Source organism: Pristis pectinata, chromosome 23, assembly GCF_009764475.1.
Source record: "Pristis pectinata isolate sPriPec2 chromosome 23, sPriPec2.1.pri, whole genome shotgun sequence".
NCBI classification, from domain to species: Eukaryota; Metazoa; Chordata; class Chondrichthyes; order Rhinopristiformes; family Pristidae; genus Pristis; species Pristis pectinata.
In genome coordinates, this window is record NC_067427.1 from 30,306,940 (window position 1) to 30,328,126 (window position 21,187).

Here is a 21,187-nt window from a genome sequence, read left to right on the forward strand (position 1 = left end):
CCTGAAAGTGTAGATAAAGAAAGCGCATCAACAATCTTGATTAAACTCTACATATAAAGCACCTATTTCCTTCAAATCAATCGATAGCTTGCTCAGTTGAACTCAAGACCTTCAAAAAAACAAATGTGGACACTTACTTCAAGCTGCAAAATAAAACAAACACAAGTTCTAATGAGAGATGGTGGCAGCTTGAAATTCATACATGACATTTATAATACAAGAGTAATTATACCTTTGAGTCTTCTCTGACTTTGTTCACTGGAAGAACAAATGATAAGAGACAACCAAGATGACTCCAAAGGCTCCACTGACAAATTAAGTGAGCAGAGTTTGTGCAGATGGAGCTTGATATATGAAAATGAGAGGTTATCCAAGAGAGACAAATCAGAATAATTTCTTCATGGTGAGATATTGCAAGCAGTAAATGAGAAAGGGATGTAGACATTCATTAAAAGGCATAATATTGTTGGCCTATATTCAAGTGAATGTGAGCAGCACACCTAACAAGGGCAGATATTCTGTGGAGAATTGTACGCCGTTTTTGCCACCAACTGTGAAAGAAAATGTAATGATCTTGTAGGGTGTGAAGTTCACAGTCACCAGAATGATAATGGGGTCTGGTCATATAAATCTGGCTTGCATTAAAAGATGAGCCCTCTATTCAATTTTGGTGTTTAATATGATGAAAGAAATTGATATGGTTTATTCAGAGAGACAACTTTCTCTGGTGCAGGAGAGCAAAGCTTAAGGATGAGGGGCCAGATCAGCTGCAAGCAGCCCACTGCCTGGACTTGGTCACCCATCCACATGTACCGTTTCTGAACATACAAGGCAGAAAAGCAATGACTGCCTGTACCTAAAAATCAGCCCGCAAGGCCCTGGGTGGCAAATGGGCCTCACACGATATGCACCAAGATTGTACCACTGGTGCTCCTGCAACCTTTGACAACTCACCACTGACAAAGGCTTTAGAACAGAAACTCAATCTATTCCAACAGATTTGCATAACATAAAATTTAAGGAATTTAATGTAAATAAAAGATTGACACTCCACAAATCCTCAGACACTGATTATATGACAGCAAACAAGGTCAATTAATTGCTTATTTCTCCTTTATTGGTTCATTGAGAAAAATGATAAAAGCTTAATAGGGGTTTTCTTCAAATATCTTAACTGTCATAAAGCCCCATTGGAAACATAATATTTGACATCACACAATTTTAGAAACCTATTTCAAAATGATTTGCATATATAGACCTTCACTGTACCTTTGTATAACTGATTTTGCCACCCTGCCACTGAACAGACATGCCTCCCTACCACGTGTTCTTTAACTATTAAAAGTTTTCCCACCCAATTATCATAACTGCAACTCTAGCCTTCCACGTATGCAAAAGTCAGTCAGCATAATCAGGAAACAAATGGCTTTACCGAACAACGAAGATATAAAAGAATTAACTATGGGGCAAATGCCAAGGGAATGACTCCCTATCCTTTATCAATTATTTTTTGGATTTCCTGAACAATTCTCGGACAAAGGTAATCCAGTGACTGGGTTGAAGTTCTTTTGTGAGCTATTCCTTTAAACAAAAAGCACTTAACATAGAACGGGGCCCAACACTGAACAATACCTTCAGGAAATGTCAAGCATTTGTACTAGCACGAAACCACCAACCACTTGTAATAACCAATAAACAACGCAGAAACCAACACAGGTTCTCACTACACTCGGTAACTCTGTACCCTTTTTAAAAAAGGCTCTAACTGCATTCTAATTGTCTGCTCAGTACTTAGCCCATATTATGTTGATAGCTAGACACCTCCTATGCCAGATCATTGTCATTATCACCTTTTGAAGCAGAGCAAAGGTCACAGAATGTCAAATACCCACAGCAATACCCTACTGCCTAAATTTTGCTTTATCTAGAAAAAAAATCACTGAAGAGCTGGACAATTGAGGGTTTTATTTCCATAGATCTTCTACAATGTCTAGCCAAGTTTTAACAACAAAGTGCATGTATTCAGGACCTCTACTGTGGTACACCACCTCAAAGTACTTCACAGGACTAACAAAAAATTCCAAATGAACAGTTTGCACCGTCTTCATTAACAGCGGACAATTTGCCAATCCAGGGTAAAATATTTCATTTCAGTTCCCGATCCCATACCACCCTGTTCATCCCTGACCTTCTCCATCGCCAGAATGAGGCCCAATGCAAACCAGAGAAACATCTCATATTCCACCTGGGTAGTCGACAACCAAATAGTATGAGCACCAAATTTTCCAATTTTAGATAACCCTTAGCTCGTGTCCCCCACCCCCTTTCTCCTACCAATCCTACTCCAGTCCTCCCGTTTCCATACCTCACCCCCCATTTTCATCCCCCTTCCATCCTGGTTCCATCCACCTTCTACCCACATATTTCACCCACTGAAACCCTCCCCCATCTAGTTCCCTCTGTTCTTCACCTTCTTTTCTTAACAGATTCCAGCACTGGTGGCCTTTGTGTTCCTGCTTATCACACCTCCCTCCCCCAGATGTCTCTACCTTGATCGTCCCTTCCCCCTACCTGGCTCCATCTGCCTTTTTTGTTTCCATCTATCATCAACCTGCCTGTCTCCCAACTCCACCCCTCTCCATGCCTTCCCCCCCCCCCCCCAACCGTCATCCTTCACCCCTTCTCCGTCCACCTATCACCTACTGACCGTCTCACCCCTCCCCCTCTCCTCTTTACACTGGCTGTCTTCCCTCTTCACTCTCAATCCTGATACAGGGTCTTGACCCAAAACACCAAAAATTCTTTTCCCTCCACTGATGCTGCTCAACCTAGAGTTCCTCCAGCAGATTGTTTGTTTGAAATTTAAATTTTTTAAATTTTATTTACAGCATGGCAACAGGCCCTCCCAGCCCAACGAGTCCGCACTGCCCATTTTATACCCAAATTAACCCACCCGTACGTCTTTGCAATGTGGGAGGAAACTGGAGCACCCGGAGGAAACCCGCACAGACACGGGAGAACGTACAACCTCCTTACAGACAGCGATGGGAATCGAACCCCGATCACTGGGGCTATAATAGCGTCGCGTTAACTACCACGTTACCGCGCCACCCAGTTAATATGTCCGGGCCTCTTCAAAAGAGCAAGAAAGGAAATAGCTTAGGCTCCATCCTTTTGTAATGCCGAGGCAGTTCACCAACACCATGCCCGAAGCAAGTCCACCAGCATGGAGGAAGTGAACACCTGAGTAGTTACAGTCAGCCTAACAGATTGAGAGGTAGCATAAATCAGCATTTAAAGGAAGAAAGGTTAATGAAGGAGTGAGTGGGAATTTGTTAAGGCAAGTCAAATCCGACTATCAAATGAACCTTTTGAGGAGATAATATTGAGGGTTGATACAGGTCTGCATGGACTTTAGCAAGATAACTGATAAATTGCCACATGGCAGATTGACCAAGAATGTAGAAGCCTGAGGGACACGAGAAAATGTGACAAGATAACTCAGTAGGAGAAAGCAAGGGATAATGGCTAGCAGAAACGTTCTGACTGCAAAGCAATGTGCAGTGGCAGTCTGCAGTATTTTGGACTTGGTTCTTTACCTTATGTTCAATATATTGATGATGACTTGGACTTATAAACAAAGGCCATGATTAACAAGTTTTCTGATGATACCAAAATTGTTCAGTGTGATTGATACAGAGGAAGAAAGTTCTAGGCTGTAGAAGGTATCAATGCACTGATTAGGCGAGCACAGGAGTGGAAAATGGAATTCAATCTGATGTACTGTATATGGGGAGAGCAAATAAGCAAGTGAATATACAAGAAAGTAGGATATTGATCAGTGTGGAGGAACAGAGGGATCATATCCACAGATCTCTGAAGATAGCAGGACAGGTAAATTAGGTGGTTATGAGGCTATTATATATTTTTATTGTTTTTATTATCCAAGACAGAATGAAAGAGCACTTATTCTCTATGGGATGGGATCTTGATGTGTGATACTCAAGGTGGTGGACTAACACCTCAGCTTTTCATTAAATTGAAAGAAAAATGGGGTTGCATAGCTAAATTGGTGAGTGACAGTACATTAGGTGTTGTTAGTTCTGTCGAGGGGAAACAGCAAATTACAAAAGCTCCACTGACAAATTGAGTTTCTGCAGATGGAGTTTGATTTAAGAAATTGAGGAGGTTATCCAAGAAAGACAGTTACTTCAGGGTGAGATATTATGAGCAGCAAATAAGGATGTAGGTGTTCACTAAAACAAATGCACAGGATTGATGGCCTTTGCTCAAGGACTGAAACTAAAAATAAGGAAGTGCCTTAAGCAGACCCTCTCCGGAGAACTACAAGCAATTTCAGCCACCAACTGTGAAGAGAGATATAATGGCTTGAAGGGTGTGGAGCACACATTCACCAGAATGATACTGAGCCCTGGTTGTATAAATTTGGCTTGTATACAACCAGGGCTCAATATCATTCTGGTGAACGTGCACTCCTCACCCTACAGGCCATTATATCTCTAAGTGATCCCTTCGGTTTAGGGGTTTAAAATAACAGAATTGATAGGGTAGATTCAGACTATTTTCTCTGGTGGAGGAAAGCAAAGGTAAAGGAGATGGGGCCAAATCAGGCTGCACCCAGCCCATTGGCTGGATGCCACATATCCACTCTTATCTTTTTTGGGCACAAAAAGCTAAACAAACTGACTTCCTTCATTTCAGAGGCATCCCACACTGTGGAGCAGCTTCCAAGTAGCTCAAAGGTCTTGGGCGATGTAGCACAAAGGTTGCATCACCAGTGTGTTCTGGCAGTCTTTCATGGTTTGCCCCTGACAAAGGCTTTTGATCTTTGATAAAAACTTATTCAAAAAGGTAAAATTATATAAAGTTTAAAGAATTAAGAATGAACTTGTTAAAATATTTTAATTATATTAGCAATCAGTAATAAAATGAAAATAAAGCAAAGTGGAATAAACAAATCATTTATACTTAATTACCTTTTCCCTACAGGGTGAGCAGCCCCATTTTTATATTAGCCATCTTTGTGTAAATGTAGGGGGCTTCCAGACTTTCTCTCCAGAATTTCAGTGTTCTTTAGCTGGGACCAGTGCTGTGGCCAGCAGCAGAGAGGGATGTGATGGTATCTGGACTTAAGGTAATATGAACGATTGTGTTAGGCCAAGAGCAGACAGAAATTCTTGATGCACTGAGGCCTGAACAGTGACAGACAGCAGATCCCCAAGGATACATCTGTTGCAAGTCAGGTAGCATCCATGCAGAAAAGCAGGCGGTCAACGTTTCGGGTCAGGACCCTTCTTCAGGACTAATGCAGTCCTGAAGATGGGTCCTGACCCGAAGCGTTGACCGCCTGCTTTTCTCCATGGATGCTGCCTGGTCTGCCGAGTTCCTCCAGCATCATCGTGTTTTTCATCTAGATTCCAGCATCTGCGGTCCTTTATTTCTCATCTGTTGCGAGTCACTCAATTCAATCCAATATCTTAAAGATAGAGTAAGGCTGCTCCAGATAAAATCGGAAAATATTTTCTCACACAGAAGGATGATGAAATTTGGAACACTCGTACACAAATACAAAGTGGACTCCAGACAAACTGCATAGAAGGTGTGGTTTATCTGCAAACCTCAAACTAACCCATTGTGTAGTCATCATAGTACAAAGTTTGCAAGTCATAACTTAGCTATAAAAAATGAACTCACAAGGCAGGCACTATTTATACTTTGCAGAAACTGTTAATACATCACTTACAAGGTGGTCCAGGTCAACTGAGTTCAGTTCAGGGATACAAAGGGGAGAAGTAATTTACAAAAGGTTGGGAAGTACAGATCATCAGGTTCTGCTCGAAGTATTAATTAGTTCCACATTATTCTACTGAAAACTAGGAGACTGCTAAAGAACAGTCTTGCTGTGACAAATATTTTGCTGCATTTTGTTCTGTTTAAATGCCACAGGGGAATGTGAAATTTGAGCTCCAATTCCTGTTAACTCATTAGTGGAAACAGGTCCTTAAAACTCTGCATCTCATCATGGATTATTAAAAAACCACAGCACAGTAATAAGAAGCCAAGCAGAACAGCAGCAGTCACCATTTCCTATCCCAAAAGAGTTGTCTTAAGAATCCTCCAGGCAAGATTAATGGATTGAAATTGTGAACAAACCATTCATCATTCTACTAATGAACTTAAAATGTCTAAATGCACCTTTGCTTAATCTTAGTGCTAGCTCAGAGTCAGCATTCTTGTCTCAGTGTCAGAAGATCAAGATTCAAACCCCATTCCAGAGACTTGTGCACATGACTGACAATTCAGATAAAGTACAAGCAAGTTGTTCTCATGCTGAGCCACCTGCATTCCAATAACATTAGCTGCAGCTCAGTCGACAGTACACAGTCCAGGTAAGGAGAATTCAAATCCCACTCCAGAGAGCACAAATTTTAGGGCTATACACTAATGCAGTGCCGCAAATTTCAAAGAACTCTCCTGTAAATTGATTGGCTTCTTTCAAGAGGGCAGTTAAAAGTCAACTGCATTGAGGGTCCCAGTCTGAATAAGCAAGGATGCCAGATTTCCAAAAGGCCATTACTGAAATGGAGAAGTGTTTACACAACAATTAATTATGTTCATGGTCACAGTCAAGATTCTTAATTCTAGATTTAATTTAAATTCCACTGTTTCCAAGGTGGGATTTCAACATGTCCAGAATAATAAAATATAATCCTCTGGATACTAGTCCAGTAGTTTAGCCACCAAATGACCACACCAAACATTTGCTTCAACCTCTCCCCTGTTCCTGACTTGTCTTGTTTACCTGATTCCCATTACTGGATGGCAGTAATTACCTGAAACTACATACTAGTAAGACCATTGTTAATCCTAACTGCCACAGCCATGACAACCCCTCCCATGGATGTTAAGCTTGTATCAGACTGTCTACATTTATTGTCATAGTTGACAAAGAGACTAGCTCCAAGCACATATCCACACCGCCAACGAAACTGCTCAACCTTTTCTCCAGCGCAGCTCACCTACTGTTGAAACCCTTGTCTGGGCCTGAAGTGCTTCTTGAGTGTTTCTCAAGTCACACTCATCCAAACTAGTGGAGAATATTTCATACTGACTTGTTTTGTAGATAGTGGAAAGGATTTGAGGTTTCAGTAGTTACTCATCATAGTATACCAGCCTCTGCTCTTTTAGCCACAATATTTATGTAGTTGGTCCAGTTGAGATTCCAATCAGTGGTAATTCCCAGGATGTTGATGGTGGGGGACTCAAAGTTGATGCCACTAAACATCAAGGATGGAAGGTTAGAGCCCCTCTTGTTGGAATTGGTCAGTGTCCAATATATTCATAGTACAAATGCTATTTTTCACCTATCAGCCCATGCTTGAATGTTGCCTTGGTTTTGCTTCATGTAGGCATGAACTACTTAATTTGCTAAGAAAATGAATGGAATTAAATACTGCACAATCAGCAAGCTTCCCCACTTCTGACCTTATGATGGAAGAAAGTTATCCCAGCATCTGCAGAATCTCTTCTTGTCTCCATGATGGAAGAACGTTGTTGATTAGACAACCGTAAATGCTTGGGCTGCAACTCCCAAACATATAAAACACTGGGGCAGTAGGTAAATAACCCTTATTTTTTATTCTTCTCCTTGGATACCACACTCATATTTAGCACACTGTTAACCATGTACAGTCCATGCAGTGTAAATAAAGCAGGAAATTTCAAGATAAATAGTATGCCTTAAATAGCAGCTGACAAGCAACCTGGGGGAGTGGTGAAGGATTTAATTCTTCAGGTTGCCCGTTAGAGAGTGTTTGTTCCCCACCCTTCATGCTTCCAATCAACATCTTAATTTGTTGTAAAATCATAAAATTATATAAAGACATAGGAGATCAGGCAGCATCTAGAGTTAATGGTATCAGGTCAATGATCTTTTATCATACTGGAACGAGTTAGAGATAAACAAAGCTTAGAAAGCAAAGACAAGAAGACAAGTGAAAAATCTGTGACAAGGTGGAACACAGAGGGACTACATGACCAAAATATGATTGTGCATGGCAAAGAGGGTCATACAGGAATGAGAACCTAAAAATAGATTTGAGACGACACAAATCACATCGTAGTTCATTCTCTGAAATTATTGTATGGTGCTTTTTCCAGAAAGCTGGAATGAGCTGATGTTCCGATGAAGATGAACACAACGTTCCATGTTCAAGGAGCACAAACCTCATATTTTAACCAAGCAGATTACAACCTCTGGCTTTAATACAGTAAACCTCCGATGATCCAGCACACTTGGGACTTTGGTAGTGCTGGACCAGCAGATTTTCCAGACCATTGGATGTTACTCCCATTAATACACTTTTCTTTAAATATATTGCACAGTGGTATACTAAATTTTCCAGCGAGCCCAGCAGGTTCAAAGGGAGACTCAGACCCAAGAACTCCAGACACTGGCTCCGGCCACATACAGAACCCTCAGTGTGGACCCTAACCATTACTGCACTCTTGATCTCTGGCTCTGGCCATGCACCCTGCCTGCATTCTGGACCCTAGCTCATATTCTGGACTAATAAGTGAGCCAGATGCCAAACCATCAGGATTTCCAAGCAATTGGACACTGGTTTGGAGTATTTTATACCAAGTTCAATGACCAGATAATGATTCTGCTACTCATTTATACCTCCTCCACATCTCTCTTCTTACTTGTCCCATTACCACCCTCTTTTGCGTTGCCCCATCATCCTTCCCATCCTAGCATTAATCTTTCCTTCATTCCACAGTGCCATGGTTCCCTTTTGTTGCTTGGAGACACAAGAGACTGCAGATGCTGAAAGCTGAAGGAACAAACAATCTACTGAAGGAACTCAGCAGGTCGAGCAGCATCTGTGGGGAAAGGAGTTGTCAGTCCTGATGTAGGGTTTTGACCTAAAACGTCGACAGCAGATTGTTTGTTGCTTTCTCCCCACTCCCCCCATTTTCTCTGCACCTTAATTTGTTACACTTCAAATTTATTCCAGTTATAATTATAGGTTATCGACCTGAAACTTTTTTTTGTGAATGTACCACATCTCCACAGACGTTGCACAACTTGTTGAGTATTTGCAGCAGTTTTGGCTTTTACTTCAGATTTCTGGCATCAGCGACATTTATTTTAATATTAAATTGTGATATACTTTTCACCCACACCGCTAATGTGGCACATCCCATTGTAACAATACCCCACTAACCCCAAAAGATAAGTGGCAATGCACACACTTGCAGAGTGAACAATTGGACCATCTTGGTTTACACTCAACACTAACATCAAATTTTGGACACCATGAACCAAACTGAAAGCAGTCTCTCACGTAAAGCATACAATGAGTATGATTCAACTCATGCATTAAATCACCTACTCCCACCTGCTGATGATTCACAAGGGCCAACTCCAATCAGAAATCCAAACAATGACTAGCTATGTTAACCAGATAAAAATCTGCCAGTGCACTTGGAGCTTAGATCACGTCATGAACAGGATGATTCTCAACCCTTCCAGATGACTCATTTTATCACTCGCTGTGTGATCCAAATAAGGGACTGTTTACATAGATGTCAGGTGACAAACAATCAGCATGTTCACAGCTATAATAAATGCAAGATACAGTGATGAGATAAATGTAGAGGGTGCAACCAGTTTACAATTAAATCCAACTCACTAAATTTGCAATTAGCACAATAAGAAAGTCATATCATGACAAGTTAAGAACTCCATTTCACAATGTCATACTTCACATCCTAGAAAACCATAGACTCTTGCACACAGCTCCTATAATCTCTACTGCCACTCACATGTAGAAATAATATGTTTCCTTAGCACTCACAAGTGGGAGTACCACATGTCCCAGTACATGACCCTCACACTTGATCCAGAACCCCTGCCCAGATAATGGTGTTCTTCAGTCTGGACCTGCCCCTTACCCCCAGATATACCATGTGCATGGTAACCATCCGTCAACTGTATTGCATATGTCAAGGCAAGTAAAAAGAAAAGCAGAATACTTCATCTCCCTTGTATGACCAAGAATTTAAAGAAAAAAAGCATGATTTTTGTGATCCTTCAATAGCAACATGAGGAAGCTCCTGCATTAATTGAAACATAGTGCCACAGTAAATTTTCAGAAGGACCAATATCCACATTCTCTGCATGAGGAATTTTCAAAACTAGAACTTACAACAGAAAACAAAAAATCTTCAATAAATCTCAAAGATTACAGTATTGTGCTCACTCCATGTGTGAAAAACAGTATCTAGTAATTCATTGAAGTAACAACTGAGATTTACTATCACCATAACTGAGCGTAGCACAATGTTTTTAAACACTTCAGCCTTTTACAACCAAGCTGAAACCTGTGTTTACCATTTACAGTCCAGTGCAATGGATTAATGTCAACAATTCCTTCCCCCCCTCTCCCTGCAGATGCTGCTCAACGTGCTGAATTCCTCCAGCAGATTATTCGTTGCAATGGATTTATCTGTATTTTACATCCCTGCTGTTGCCCAGATGAGCCTGAAAGCCTCTGGGTTCTTGTAGAAATCCAACTAATTACAGCCAAGTTAAAGGAGCTCAGAATGAAGGATCAGACTTATAATCAAGAAATCCTTTTCACTGAACTAAAATATACACTGGGCACAAGAATGACATTCATCACCTTGTACAGTTGAATGTCACATGTATTCAGAAAGTGGAGCTGTCAAAAGCCCAAGATTGCATCTACTCCAAAATCTCTCAGGAATTCAAAGATGAAAATCAAAGTAAGCTTTCATGAAAAGTACTAAAATAGCTCCAATTCAAATAAGATTGCAGTTTCTGAAATGACCAGAGGTGACAAACAACAAAATTGAACAATTTGGAAAGATTTAAAACAGCACTTAGAATGCAAGAAAAAAACATTCCACAAAAAGAACATACTAAACACTAAAGGGAATTATGTATTCAATTATCCATGAATTGAGGGTCAGAAGAGACACATGCATGAAGTACATAGACAGTTGAGAGCTGCATGGTAAAAAGAGAACACCAAGAACACAAGAAAACATGAGGAGGCCACTTGTTCCCTCAAGTCTGCTTTGCCATTCAATATGATTTGCACTGGTCTCTTCTGTGTCGGTTCCCCATATCCCTCAATTCCTATATCTTTCAAATGTTTATCGATCTCCACCTCAAGTATACCTTATGATCTGGACTCCAACACCCTTGGGGGCAGAGAATACAGAGAGATTCACTACACTCTGTCTGCCAAGGGATTATGAGAGAAATAAATAAAAGATTAGTTAGGCAAAGAGAAAGTATGATATTAACTTATCAGGGAACATAAATAGTAAAGTATTTCACAAATGTCAATGGAAAGAAAAGGATGGGATGGCAATAAGGCAATGAAGACATAGAAGAATGCCGTGGGTAATGTTAGGGAATTGGCAAAAATATTAATTTGCTAATTTTGTTTCATACTTTCAAGGAAGATAAAACAGGTGGATGCAACATTAGATGATGAGAGGAGTGCTTTTCTAATAGAAAAATGAGCAGTAAATAATCAAACTCGTACCATAAATCCCTGGTTCAAGTGGATTTTAAAAGAATGAAGGAAAGGGATAGTAGAAACATTACTACACATATTTAATAATTTGTTACAGAAAGCCATTGTGCCAGAGGACTAGCAGATAGCCGATGCAATACCTGTATTAAGGGGAATAGCACGTGCCCGAGGAATTACAGGCCGTCAGCTTAACACTGATACAAAAATAATGGAACCATCCTCAGAGGATAGAGGCACTTCTAGAAGCATGAAAATAAAGTATCTTGGCCAAACTTTTGAATATTTTGAGGCAGCAGAGCACACAGAAATATTGCATTAGATGCAATTTATTTAAATTTTCTAAAGTCCTCCAATAACGTTTCCCCATAATAGTCCAATAAGGCCTGAGAATACAGTGTCTCATTCCAAATAGCAGAATGGATTGCTAGATCACTTCTGGGCAGAAAGCAGAAAGTGGAAGCAAAAGGTAGCTCTTCACAACACTAGGTAAGGTGCTTCAGGGGAATCATCACTGGGACTGTCATGATTTACAATGCAAATTCATAATTAGAATCTGGAACCAAAAGTAGAACTACTAAATTTGTAGTTGAGACCAAACTTGGGATGGGGGCAAGTAGAATAGTCAATACTGAGGAATAAAATTGGACAGAAGGACACTAAACTGCCGCAGAGACAAACAAATGTCAAATTAATTCAATGCAAATAAATGTTAGACAAAAAAAAGGGGGGTGCGGGATCACTTCGTACCCGGTAAAGTTCTACATGGGGTAGGGGATCGAAAAGATCCTGAAGTACAAATCCATCAAGCACTAGAAGATGCACCGCAGGTTAGCAAGCTCATTAAAAGAAAATAATCAGACAAAACTGGAGCTATTTCTAGAGGGACAGAATGGAAAAGTAGGGAGGTTATGTTCAACTTGCACAGAATCTTGGTCAGACCACAGAGTACTATGCATGATTCTGGATGGTATACTATGGAAAGGATGTAGAATGAAATATGAGGGTGTGCACATCAGGAAATTCTTTGAGGAAGTAACAGGGAGGATAGACAAGGGAGAGTCAGTGGATATTGTTTACTTGGATTTTCAGAAGGTCTTTAACAAGATGCCATACATGAGGCTACTAAACAAGATAGGAGCCCACGGCATTACAGGAAAGGTACTAGCAGTGATAAAAGATTGGTTGACCGGCAGAAGGCAAAGAGTAAGAATAAAGGGGCCTTTTCTGGTTGGCTGCCGGTGACTAGTGATGTTCCGCAGGGGTCAGTGTTGGGTTTGCTACTTTTCACTTTACATGTTAATGATCTGGATGATGGAATCAATGGCTTTGTGGCCAAGTTTGCGGATGATACAAACATAGGTGGAGGGGCAGGTAGTGTTGAGGAAGCAGGGAGTCTAAAGGAGGACTTGGACGGGTTGGGAGAATGGGCAAAGAAGTGGCAGATGGAATACAGCGTAGGGAAGTGTATGGTCATGCACTTTAGTAGAAGGAATAAAGGCATAGACTATTTTCTAAACGGGGAGCGACTTCGTAAATCAGAGGTGCAAGGGGACTTAAGAATCCTGGTGCAGAATTCCCTGAAGGTTAACCTGCAGGTTGAGACAGTAAATAAGGAAGGCAAATGCAATGTTAGCATTCATTTTGAGAGGACCAGAATATAAAAGCAAGGACGTAATGCTGAGGCTTTATAATGAGATGGTCAGACCACATTTGGAGTACTGTGAGCAGTTTTGCGTCCCATATCTAAGGAAGGATGTGCTGGCGTTGGAGAGGGTCCAGAGGAGGTTCACAAGAATGATCCCAGGATGAAAGGGTTAATGTATGAGGAGCATTTGATGGCTCTGGGCCTGTACTCACTGGAGCTTAGAAGAATGAGGGGGGAATCTCATTGAAGCCTACCAAATATTGAAAGGCCTGGATAGAGTGGATGTGGAGAGGATGTTTCCAGTAGTGGGAGAGTCTAGGACCAGAGGGCACAGCCTCAGAATAGAAGGACATCCCTTTAGAACAGAGTTGAGGAGGAATTTCTTTAGCCAGAGAGTGGTGAATCTGTGGAATTCATTGCCACAGACGGCTGTGGAGGCCAAGTCATTGGGTATATAGGTTCCTGATTAGCAAGGGTATCAAAGGTTACAGGGAGAAGGCAGGAGAATGAGGTTGAGAGGGAAAAATAAATCAGCCATGATCAAATGGCGGAGCAGATGCGATGGGCCGAATGGCCTAATTCTGCTCATATGTCTTATGGAAAGGATGAACATACCAGGCTCTTTGAAATTATGAAAGATTTTGATAAAGAGAACATTTCCACTTGTGCAGAAGTATGTAACTAGGGGAAATCAAATTAAGGTGATCGCACAGAAATCCAGCAGTGAATTCAGAAGATTCTTCATTACCAAAGAGTGTTGAGGACATGGAACCCAGTCCCGAAGGAAGAAGTTAAAGCAAATAGCATAAACGAATTTAAGAGAAAGGTGAACGAACCATAAGGAAGAGGGTGAAGCTAATAGGTGTTATTGAGTAAAAACAAGGAGATCTGAATGCAGCATGGGCTGGCGGGGCCACGTAACCCATTTGTGTCCCATATTTCCTGCGTAATCCAATGAACCTGCTAAGCAGCTCCAAATTATAACTAGCTTCCTGGTAAAATCAGTCATCATCCCACTTAAACTCAAAATAATCCCCTGCGTGAGAATTATACTGCCTGGATAACAAAGCAAGATTTATTTTTGGGAGAAGTGGATTGCTGATCAGAAATTTTTAAAAATGCCCTAAGCATTCAGACAGTGCTACATCTACAATCCGTCCTGTTGGTGATTTCTATACACTAGTTTGGCAGGGGGATGGGAACCCGATTGATAGGTTAGGGGCTGGTGCATTTAGTGTAGAAGTAGATGCAGCGTGTAGAAAGAAGGTGAGGAAGGACAGGCAGTTGAAAGGGCAAAATTGCAGTCAGTTGGATGGGCTGAAGTGTGTCTACTTTAATGCGAGAAGTATCAGGAACAAGGGTGATGAGCGTGGGTAAGTATATGAAACTACGACGTTGTGGCCATTACAGAGACTTGGCTGTCACAAGGGCAGGAATGGCTGCTGGATATTCTGGGGTTTAGATGTTTCAAAAGGGACAGGGACAGAGGTCAAAAAAGTGGGGAAGTGGCTTTGGTGATCAGGGACAGTGCCACAGCTGTAGAAAGGGAGGACGTCCTGGAGGGATCATCTACTGAGTCAGTGTGGATAGAAGTCAGAAACAGGAAGGGAGCGATCACTCTATTGGGAGTATTATACAGACCTCCCCCCCCCCCACCACCCCCAACAGCAGCAGAGACACTAAGGAGCAGATCGGGAGGCAGATTTTGAAGAGGTGCAGAAATAACAGGGTTGTTGTCATGGGTGATTTCAACTTCCCTAATATTGATTGGCACCTCTTTAGTGTAAAGGGGATAGATGGGGCAGAGTTTGTTAGGTGTGTCCAGCAAGGATTCCTGACACAGTATGTGGACAGGCCGAGAGGCCATACTGGACCTGGTACTAGGCAATGAGCCTGATCAGGTTTCCGATCTCTCAGTGCGACAGCATTTTGGAGACAGTGACCATAACCAGTGACCTTTACCATAGCCTTGGAGAGGGATAGGAGCAGACGATATGGGAAAGTACTTAATTGGGGGAGGGGGAATTATGATGCTATCAGGCAGGAGCTTGGGAGCGTAAGTTGGGAACAGATGTTCTTGGGGAAGTTCAAAACGGAAATGTGGAGGTTGATTAGGGAATACTTGCATAGGGTTCTGGATAAGTTTGTCCCATTGAGGCAGGGTAAGGATGTAGAGTGACGCAAGAGACGCAAGATATCTTGTAAAGAGAAAGAAAGAAGCTTACCCAAGGTTCAGAAAGCAAGGGTCAGACAGGGCTCTGGAGAGTTACAACGCAGCCGGGAGGGAGCTTAAGAATGGACTTAGGAGAGCTAGAAGGGGGCATGAGAAGGCCTTGGCAAGTAGGATTAAAGAAAACCCCAAGGCGTTCTACAAGTATGTGAAGAATAGGAGGATGACTGGAGTGAGAGTAGGACCAATCAGGAATAGAAGAGGAAATATGTGTCTGGAGTAGGAAGAGATAGGGCAGGTCCTCAATGAATTCACCAGTGAGAGAGACCTTGATGTTTGCGAGAATGGTGTACAACAGGCTGATATGGTAGAGCATGTCGATGTGAAGAAAGGGGATGTGCTGGAATTTTTGAAAAACATTAGGATAGATAAGTCACTGGGGCCAGATGGGATATATCCAAGGTTATTATGGGAGGCAAGAGAGATTGCTGCGCCTTTGGCGATGACCTTTGCATTCTCACTGGCCACAGGAGTCATGCCAGATGATTGGAGGGTGGCAAATCTTGTTCCTTTGTTCAAGAAAGGGAATAGGTATAACCCTGGGAATTACAGACCAGTGAGTCTTACTTCAGTGGTGGGCAAATTACTGGAGAAGATTCTTAGAGACAGGATCTATTAACATTTGTTGATGCATAGGCTAATTAGGGACAGTCAGCATGGCTTTGTGAGGGGCAGGTCACGTCTCACGAGCTGGATTGAATTTTCTGAGGATGTGACAAAGCACGTTGATGAAGGAAGAGCAGTGAATGTGGTGTACATGGATTTTAGTAAGGCATTTGATAAGGTTGCTCATGGAAGGCTCATTCAGAAAGTCAGGAGGCATGGGACCCAGGGAAACTTGGCTGTGTGGATTCAGAATTGGCTCGCCCATAGAAGACAGAGGCTAGATGTAGATGGAGCGTATTCTGCCTGGAGGTCGGTGACCAGTGGTGTTCCGCAGGTATCTGTTCTGGGACCCCTGCTCTTTATGATTTTTATAAATAACAGATGAGGATGTGGAAGGGTGGGTTACTAAGTTTGCAGATGACACTAAGGTTGGTGGTGCTGTGGACAGTGTAGAAGGTTGCTGTAGGTTAAAACAGGACATTGATAGGATGCAGAGCTGGGCTGAGAAGAGGCAGATGGAGTTCAACCCAGAAAAGTGTGAAGTGATACACTTTGGAAGATCAAATTTAAAGGCAGAATACAAGGTTAATGGCAGGACTCTTAGCAGTGTGGAGGAACAGAGGGATCTTGGGGTCCACATCCATAGATCCCTCAAGGTTGCCGCAAAGGTTGATAGGGTTGTTAAGAAGGCGTATGGTGTGTTGCCCTTCATTAGTCGGGATATTGAGTTCAAGAGCCACGAGGTGATGTTGCAGCTCTATAAAGCTCTGGTTGGACCACAGTTGGAGTATTGTGTTCAGTTCTGGTCACATCATTATAGGAACGATGTGGAAGCTTTGGAGAGGTTGGGCGAGCTAGGGCTTTTCTCTCTGGAATGGAGGAGGATGACAGGTGACAATATAGGTGTATAAGATGATAAGAGGCATAGATCGATTGGACAGTCAGAGACCTTTTTCCCAGGGCGACAACGGCTAACATTAAGGTGATAATTTTAAGGTGGGCATAATTTTAAGGTGATTGGAGGAAGGTATTGGGGGGGATGTCAGAGACAAGTTTTTTTTTGTACACAGAGTGGTGGGTGCATGGAACGCACTGCTGGCAGAGGCAGATACATTACATACATTTAAGAGACTCTTAGATAGACACATGAATGATGGGGGAGGGGGAGAGTTAGATAGATAGATCTTAGAGTAGGATAAAATGTCAGTACAACATTGTGGGCTGAAGGGCCTGTATTGTGCTGTTTTGTTCTATGTTCTTAACCATGGATCACTAGACTAAGTCACTGAACTGTTCATTCCTTCTCGATAGTGAAAATAGCACCCTGAAGACCATGGGATCTTCATGAGAGCACAAAACTACTGTCAGTGCATTTGTGAAGTTGGAAAATAAAAGTGGACTGGAGAACGGACTCTTAAGAAGGTGATAAAATACAAGCGGGATGGAACTTAACCTGAATGTTCTCACAAGACCATGTTCAAGAATAGACAATGGAAAATAAATCACATAATTCATCCTGGTAACTTTTTTTGGGACAAACGTACATGGAAAAATTTGGCAATCCCCACCACCTCTCCACATAAATTCACCTTGCATATGGGCAGCAGGTTTTCACTTGGAATAAGATGCCTACCTTCTTTCTCGTGGAACCACTCTTAGATAAACAGGATCTCTCCAATGACAGATATCCTCCTATCACCTGAATATCTTCAGCAGCTGGATAGCGCTTCTTTAATAACACCCCCAGTTTGGCAAGTGCTGGTTCAAGTTCTTCAGATGGCTGCTCATCGGCCCCATTTGCATGAGAGATGTCATTTGCATTGACTGACACCTCATGACTACTGTTTGCTGGCTTTCGTTGAGGAACAACAGTGAAGGTATTTCCACTCTTTCGTTGCATGAAGGGGTGGTGTAGCCCAGCAAAGGATTCATTGAAAGGCTTGTCCTTTTTAACAGATGGTTTTGCAATGGTTGGCTGTTTAGGAATTTCTTCTGTCACCAAAATATCATCTATATTAGTGACAGGGAGATCGCCTTTTCTAATTAATATTACACTCGATTCAGCATCCTGCTCTGCTTCTGACAACTCAGTAGGTAATATGCTTGAAGTTTCTTCCCCCGATGAAAGTTGAGCACTCATGTGCCTAGAAGAGACATCATAACTACCTTTTGATGTCGGCTTATTTAAAGTCTCTTTCATCTCAAAATCTGCTTTGGAAGGAGGAGGTTCTGCATCAGATAGCTTTCCTTTTCTCTGATCACAGTCAGATGGGTTGATTCTTTCCTGTGAAACACCTGAAATTCTGTCTGTTTGAATCTCACTGGGAGTGGAAGCACTAATGTCAGGTTTTGGCTTTTCATCGGATTTATTGCTCGTTTCCCTGGAATCACAAACATCTCTGGATGCCACAGAGGCACCCACTCTTTTCTTTGGAATCACAACAAATGAGTTCTTGGATTGCTTTTTAAGATTTGCTAATGCTCTTGCCTGGACATCATCTTCTGGAATGGATGTAAAATCTGGAGGAGTGGCAGGAACAATCTCAAAGGAGTTGTTGAGACTAGTGGAAGCAGACACACCATTGCATTGGTTTGGAGTGACTTTGGCTGAACCTCCCACCTTATGGTTCTGCATCACCTTCCCCACAGGAGTGGCACTGGAATTCACAGGTGAAGAGATGCCATAACCATCAGCTGCCATAGGTGGGAGTACTTCAGGGAATGATTTTGGAGATTTTCTTGGATCCATTTCATATTTTGGCCTCCACTTCTCAGCTCCTTGAGAAACCTCCATGCTGGATGCTTTAAGAGGAGTGGGTACATGGCCAATCCCAATGTCACTTGTATTTGCCTGAAGTTCGTTTTCTGTCTCTCCTTCCTTCACTGAGTGGACATCGTTCCCCATAAAATCAACTTCGGGGTGACCATTTTCCATTACCTTATCCCCCTTGTCGGTACAGTCTTTCAAAACGTTCTCGTTGTTCCTGTGTGATGGGGTTTTCCTAAGGAGCAGATCCTTCTGCCATCCATCGCTGTGCAAGCCTTCAAACTGCTTACGATAAGAGGACACCGAGTAAGGTCTACCTTCGGAAATGCTGGTACCTTGATCCTTTAAGGCAACGTGGGAAAGCGCAGACGCACTGCCAGGAGACTGTGGAGCAGGATATCTCGTGGGGGAGAACGGCTGGGGTGATTTGCGGTGAGAGGGGGACACGCTGCCCGGGACAGGGACAGGTGATCGCCCAGCCTCCGAGAGCGAGCTACCCCAGGACCTGGACTGGGTTCCCAACCGTGCTTGGTTGTGCTTGGAGAGGACCAGGGGCTTTGGCAACAAGTGTGGCTTGCTCTGTCGGTCCTTGGCGGAGAAGCCGTCCAGCAGATTCTCCGTGCTCCTCGACCGGGCTGGCTTCACGTAGTTTTGGTCGAACTTCTCGAGCAAGCGGCTGACTTTGCCGTGCAGGTGCCCCGGGCCGGCCTCCTCGGTGCCCAGGCTGCTCAGGTTCTCCTCGCTGCGGCTCAGCGGCGCCTCGTAGATGAAGACCTCGGCGGCGCGGATCTCGGCCAGCGCGGCCTCGCCGTCCCGCAGCAGCTCGCCCACCCGAGGGGAGTCGCCGTGCCTGGGGCCGGCCTCGGCGAAGTAGTCGGGGTCGGACTCGATGATGATGATGTTGTCGGCGCGGATGGTGCGGACTCCCGGCATGTGGCTGTAGAGCTCCAGAAGCGGCGGCACGGAGCGGCCCGGGGCTGGGGCCGCCTCCCGCTCCTCCAGCCGCCGCTGCCGCCTCTCCCGCTGGATGAACGGGTTCTCCTGGACGGGAGCGATGCTCTCCAGCAGCACGGCGCCACCCCCCTCCTCCTCCTCCTCCTCCGGTCGCCGCTCCGACCCCCGGCCCGGGCTCGGCGCCCAGCCGCCCTGACCCGCGGCCCGGGCTCGCTCCCAGCTCCGGCCGTCCGCCGCCGGGCTCGCCTGCTTGGCCTTCCGTCGCTCCAGGATCTCCCTCTTCCACGCCGGCATCCTCGCCATCGCTTGTGCGTCCAGGCTCGGCTCCTGAGTGCGGGACAGCAGCGACATCCCGACCGACCGCTTCCCTCCCTCCTTCAGCGTCTGTGCCGCCCAGCCCGGACCTCCCGCTCCCCTCCTCCGCCGTCCCGCCAACCACCGCGCCCCGGCGCCCGGCACTCCCCCATCTCCATGGCGACCACAACACAGTCACCGGTGGGCGGGTCCCAGACCGCCCCGCAGCGCCACCTGCCGGAAACTGCCGAGTGGCCGAGCCCAGCGGGGGCGAGAAGTTCGATGTGACGGGCAGCCCAGATAACTTTCAGCCCACTTCTTCAAACCCGCGTTAACTTCCTCTGATCTTCAACTGTTCCTCTGGAGATACTTCCAAGACTTATTATCTTGCAATATGTCGAACGAATCTTTGGTTAGCCCAGGAAAGTGGGGATGAGGTAAAAGGTTTGGTCTTATTTGGATGGTGAAGCAGGCAAGAGGGGCCGAATGGCCGACTCCTGCTTTTATTATAGAATCATAGAACAGTACAGCACCATACAGGCCCTTCGGCCCACGATGTTGTGCGGACCTTTGAACCTCGCCTAAGACTATATAACCCCTTCCTCCCACATATCCCTCTATTTTAAATTCCTCCATATGCTTATCTAGCAATCTCTTGAATTTGACCGATGTACCTGCCTCCACCACTGCCCCAGGCAGTGTATTTCATGGCCCAACCACTCTATGGGTAAAAAACCTCCCTCTGACATCTCCTTTGAACTTGCCACCCATTACTTTAAAGCCATGCCCTCTTGTATTGAGCATTGGTGCCCTGGGAAAGAGGCGCTGGCTGTCCACTCCATCTATTCCTCTTAATATTTTGTACACCTCTATCATGTCTCCCCTCAACCTCCTCTCCAAAGAGTAAAGAGGAGCTTAAGAAGACCCTGTATATTTTCTTATTCATCTCCTTTACCACTTGTGTCTCCATGCTTGTCTGTAACCTTACAGGCTTGAATGTAATAATTTATGGATGCTAGGCTCATCGGCAAAGCCATCCATAATTGCCCCCAAGAAGTGAGTGTGAGCCCCTGCAAGAGGCACGGTGAAGATAC

General features: G+C 43.8%; 1 protein-coding gene across 1 annotated transcript in view; it reads right to left on the reverse strand.

Moving 5' to 3' along the window:
- Nucleotides 1–20,204, reverse strand: part of tprn (taperin) — a 64,458-nt gene extending 44,254 nt beyond the window's left edge. The window contains exon 1 of the mRNA XM_052037268.1: nt 17,712–20,204. Within this exon, the coding sequence (XP_051893228.1) occupies nt 17,712–20,150 (2,439 nt within the window). The 5' untranslated portion in view covers nt 20,151–20,204. The remainder of the gene's footprint in view (nt 1–17,711) is intronic.
- Nucleotides 20,205–21,187: the final 983 nt, after the last annotated feature.